General features: G+C 36.9%; 1 protein-coding gene across 1 annotated transcript; it reads left to right on the forward strand.

The window, feature by feature from the left end:
- Window positions 1–290: 290 nt before the first annotated feature.
- Window positions 291–3,444, forward strand: LOC129291307 (probable disease resistance protein At5g66890). The gene is made up of 5 exons (XM_054928595.1): window positions 291–973; window positions 1,180–1,532; window positions 1,635–1,993; window positions 2,061–2,308; window positions 2,394–3,444. Exons 1-5 carry the CDS (start codon window positions 652–654, stop codon window positions 3,248–3,250), a joined length of 2,139 nt encoding a protein of 712 aa, XP_054784570.1. The 5' UTR covers window positions 291–651; the 3' UTR covers window positions 3,251–3,444.
- Window positions 3,445–3,920: the final 476 nt, after the last annotated feature.

Here is a 3,920-nt window from a genome sequence, read left to right on the forward strand (position 1 = left end):
ATAATAAAATTTTTATTAAAAATTTTTATAATTTTTATTTTAATAAATATAAAGTAAAAACTTAAAAAATGTAGATGGTAGAGATGTCATCACTGAAACCGGACGCACATCTTTGACATTCATGGTTATGTATTAAAAAGTTAAAAATAAAAAGAAACACAAGTTTTTTCTCGTTTCTTTTTATTAATTAAATATAGAAAACGTTCTTGCGTGGAATTTTCAAGATCCTTTGTCAGGGAGGCATATAACCCCATTGACTACATTCGCTATCGCAGGCTGGTCTCCTCCAGTTTGTGGTCTTCATCTTCTATTGACTGGAACAGCTCCGGAGCAGCTAGTTGAGGTTGAGAGGATCGGGAGCAGAAAAGTAAAGATAGTGAAGATGGAAGTAGTTCTGGAGCTTGCAGGGAACCAGCTTTTGGATCTAATCAAAAGGGCTCTCAAGCATTCAGAAACAGCGCGAGGCCTCGAGTCCACCATGGAATTGTTGGGTCAATTGTTTGCAGAGATTCAACAACTGTCCAGGGAGGCGAATGTGGAATCTCAGGTACTAGAGAAACTCCAGGAGAGTATGAACAAAATACAAACGCTCTTCTTAAATACTCCAAAGTCGGGTGGCGTATTTGGCTTGCGCCATTTTACCAGAAAAAAATGGAGAACGCAGTGAATGAAATGAAAGAAATCATGCAGTATTTGCCTTTGCTGACGTTAAGGAATGTTCTTAAATTGCTCACGGGAAATAGGACTCCTGATCAGACCAATCATATTGGCAGACCAGAAATTTTGACAAGGGGTGATCTTGAAATATCACAGCCTGAGTCTACACTGGAGTTGCATGCTCCATTGTCGGAAAAATTGAAGTCTTTCGTCATCATGGATGGTGGCGATCATCAGGTCCTTAACTTGACCGGCTTTGCCGGCTCCGGCAAGACCACCTTGGCCAAACAGCTCCGTCATGATCCGGAAGTCCGAGGTAACCCCCTCTTCAATCAATGTACACAGTAGAATTATAATTAACGTCGGAAAAGTTTTTGTTCCAGTTCTATTTAAGATACATCCATACTACATAGAGTAATGAATGAATAATATATTTATCTTGATTCCTATATACCTAGACAGTATCATTCAAATGGAATAATAAATTGAAGTATGATGCCAAGGACTAATCTGGATGAACAGAGAGGTTCGGCGATAATATCTTCGTCGTAGATTCCTGGATTGAAAGCAATGAGGTTATGGCAGAGCAATTGCTTGAAGAGTTGCGTGAAAAAGGGAACAATGAGGCTGTGTTTCTGGTGCTGGATAATTTTGAGCCTGGCTTTATAGGACTTGTTAAGCAGTGTATGAATTGGACATCATCAAATCCTAAATCCAGAATTTTGGTGATTTCAAGAGTTGATATCCCAGATTTGGGCACCAGGGAGACCATGACACCACTGGGTGAAGATGATGCAATCGAGCTTTTACGTCACTCTGCAAAACCAATTGGCACCACCCCCTTCAATTTACCAGAAGATAGTATTCTCCGACAGGTCCTTTCTCTCTAGTTAACCTTGGTTCATAATTAATCATCTCATTTTCTTTATTAATTTCACAATTTTAGTGAAAAAGGATCAACTTGCTTTTACCATCAGGTTGTAAGAAGTTGTGGAGGTTTTCCATTAGCCATCATAATAACTGGCAGTGAACTCAGGGGCATGCCCGTCGAAATCTGGAAAAAGAAGTGGAGAGAATTGTCACGGAAAGGAGACTATCCTCCTTCAGAGGCGCTTACTTATCTCCATAACTCATTAATTGTTTTGAATGGTTTTAAAGATGCTAATGATAAATTCTTCATGGACCTTGGCTCATTCCCTGAAAATCAAGTTATCCCTGTTACTGCCTTAATCGACATGTGGGCAGAACTTTACGAAGAAGACGATGACGGAATAGATGCGATGAACCACATCCACCAATTGGCTTTCATGAATTTGGTTTGTAAGGTGGTTCAAAGGTAAATATCTCATTTATTAAGTTCGTACAGATTAATCTATATGCACATGATATTTTGACTTAACCAGGCGAATTGGAAGCGATGAAGACAATTGCTACAATAACCACATCCTAGCTCAGCATAAAATTCTCAGAGAGTTGGCCAACAAATATTCAAGCGAGGGGCATGTATTGGAGAGGACAAGACTAATTCTTGGGAATGATCCTCCCCAAGGGTGGCCACAACAGACTCAAAGCTGGTTCTATTCTTTTCTATCACGCCTCATAGGATCAACACGGCAAAGGATAGCTGCTCGTGTATTATCTATATCCACTGGTTTGTCTAATTTTCTCTCTTTTGACTTCCCACTTATAATTTTTTATTATTTGGTTAATTTCATATATTATTATCTCTATTGCAGATCAAAACGTCACTCCAGATTGGTGCGACAATATTCAACCAACTGAAGCTGTGGTTCTGGTTTTGAATATTTTCAAGACTTCAGATTACACGTTACCGAAATTCATGAAGTCAATGGGAAACCTGAAAGTTCTTATAATCACCGGTTATGCTTACTGTTTCACAGAGTTAAGAAATCTCGAGCTGCTTGCTTCCTTAAGGAGCCTCAAGAGAATCAGATTGCAGCATGTTTCTGTTCCGTCCCTTTGTGACTTGAAGAACGTGACCAAGCTGTCATTTTACTGTTGTCAAGTGAAGAAGGCTTTTGAGGATGGTTCCATCGAATTCTCAACAGCTTTGCCAAAACTGGAAGACTTGAACATTGAGTATTGCAGTGATTTGATTGCGTTGCCTTCTGGGCTCTGCTCTGTTGTCAGCCTGAAGAAACTCAGCATCATCAGCTGCCACAATTTTACTGGACTACCCCAAGAAATTGGGGAGCTTGAGAATCTGGAATTACTGCGGATTAGTTACTGTGCTGATTTTGAAAATTTGCCAGAGTCAATCACGCAGATGAGTCGTCTGAGCATCCTAGACATCTCATACTGCGTAAGCCTGAGGAAAATACCAGACAAAATTGGGGAGCTGCAGAATCTGAGAAAGCTTTATATGACATGTTGCCCAGTACGTAAATTGCCAGACTCAGCCATGGCTTTGGAGCATCTAGAGAAGGTGATATGCGATGAGGATATATCCGATTCATGGGAAGTTATGAAATCTTTAGGTTTTTGGCAATCGAACCTCGAGATAAGCATTGCCCAGACGGACATTTCCTTGAATTGGCTTTCTGGCTTTGGCTTCCCAGGTTTTAATTTTTAATTAAAATGACAAACAAATTGCTCGGTTGGTTTTGCTAGTCTCTTTTCGTTTTTTGTCAGTTTGATTGAATGAATCATTTTCTGCGGACTGCGGTAAACTTGTACTGCCCTGTAGGTCACCTGAAGACTTTGAGACAGATGTTTGTGTTTGATGTAACTACTTTTATTTATAAGATATTTTACAAGATTTTAATATATTTAAAAAAAATTAAAATTTATTAATCCTGTTTAAAAATTCAATAATTTTTTAATTTTATTCCTGTTAAATATATATATTTTAACAACTTTTTTTTTTAAATTCAATGCAAGTCAAATAAGAAAATTTAAAATAAAAATTTAATAAGGTACTTCCTCTATTTTATTTATAAGTCACACTTTAAAAGGTGCATTTAATTCATTTATAAGTTACGATGTAGTTTTTTAGGTAATTTTTAAAATGTATTTTCAAAATTACCTTTCATGAAAGAAAAAAACATGACATTACTTTTTAAATTTGTTATATAAAAACATATTTAAGATTTTACACACTTTTATTTTCATACTTTTTTTGTATTGATATTGATAAAGTTAGTAAAAATAACTTATAAAGAGAATCAGAGGAGTTATTTATAAATAAGATAAAAAATTTTTCTTTATCTATCCTATAAATAGGACAAGAGAAAGTGAAATAA

The sequence above is a fragment of the Prosopis cineraria genome, unplaced genomic scaffold (assembly GCF_029017545.1).
Source record: "Prosopis cineraria cultivar Desert tree isolate PC_DT_omini unplaced genomic scaffold, ASM2901754v1 PC13, whole genome shotgun sequence".
Lineage (NCBI taxonomy): Eukaryota > Viridiplantae > Streptophyta > Magnoliopsida > Fabales > Fabaceae > Prosopis > Prosopis cineraria.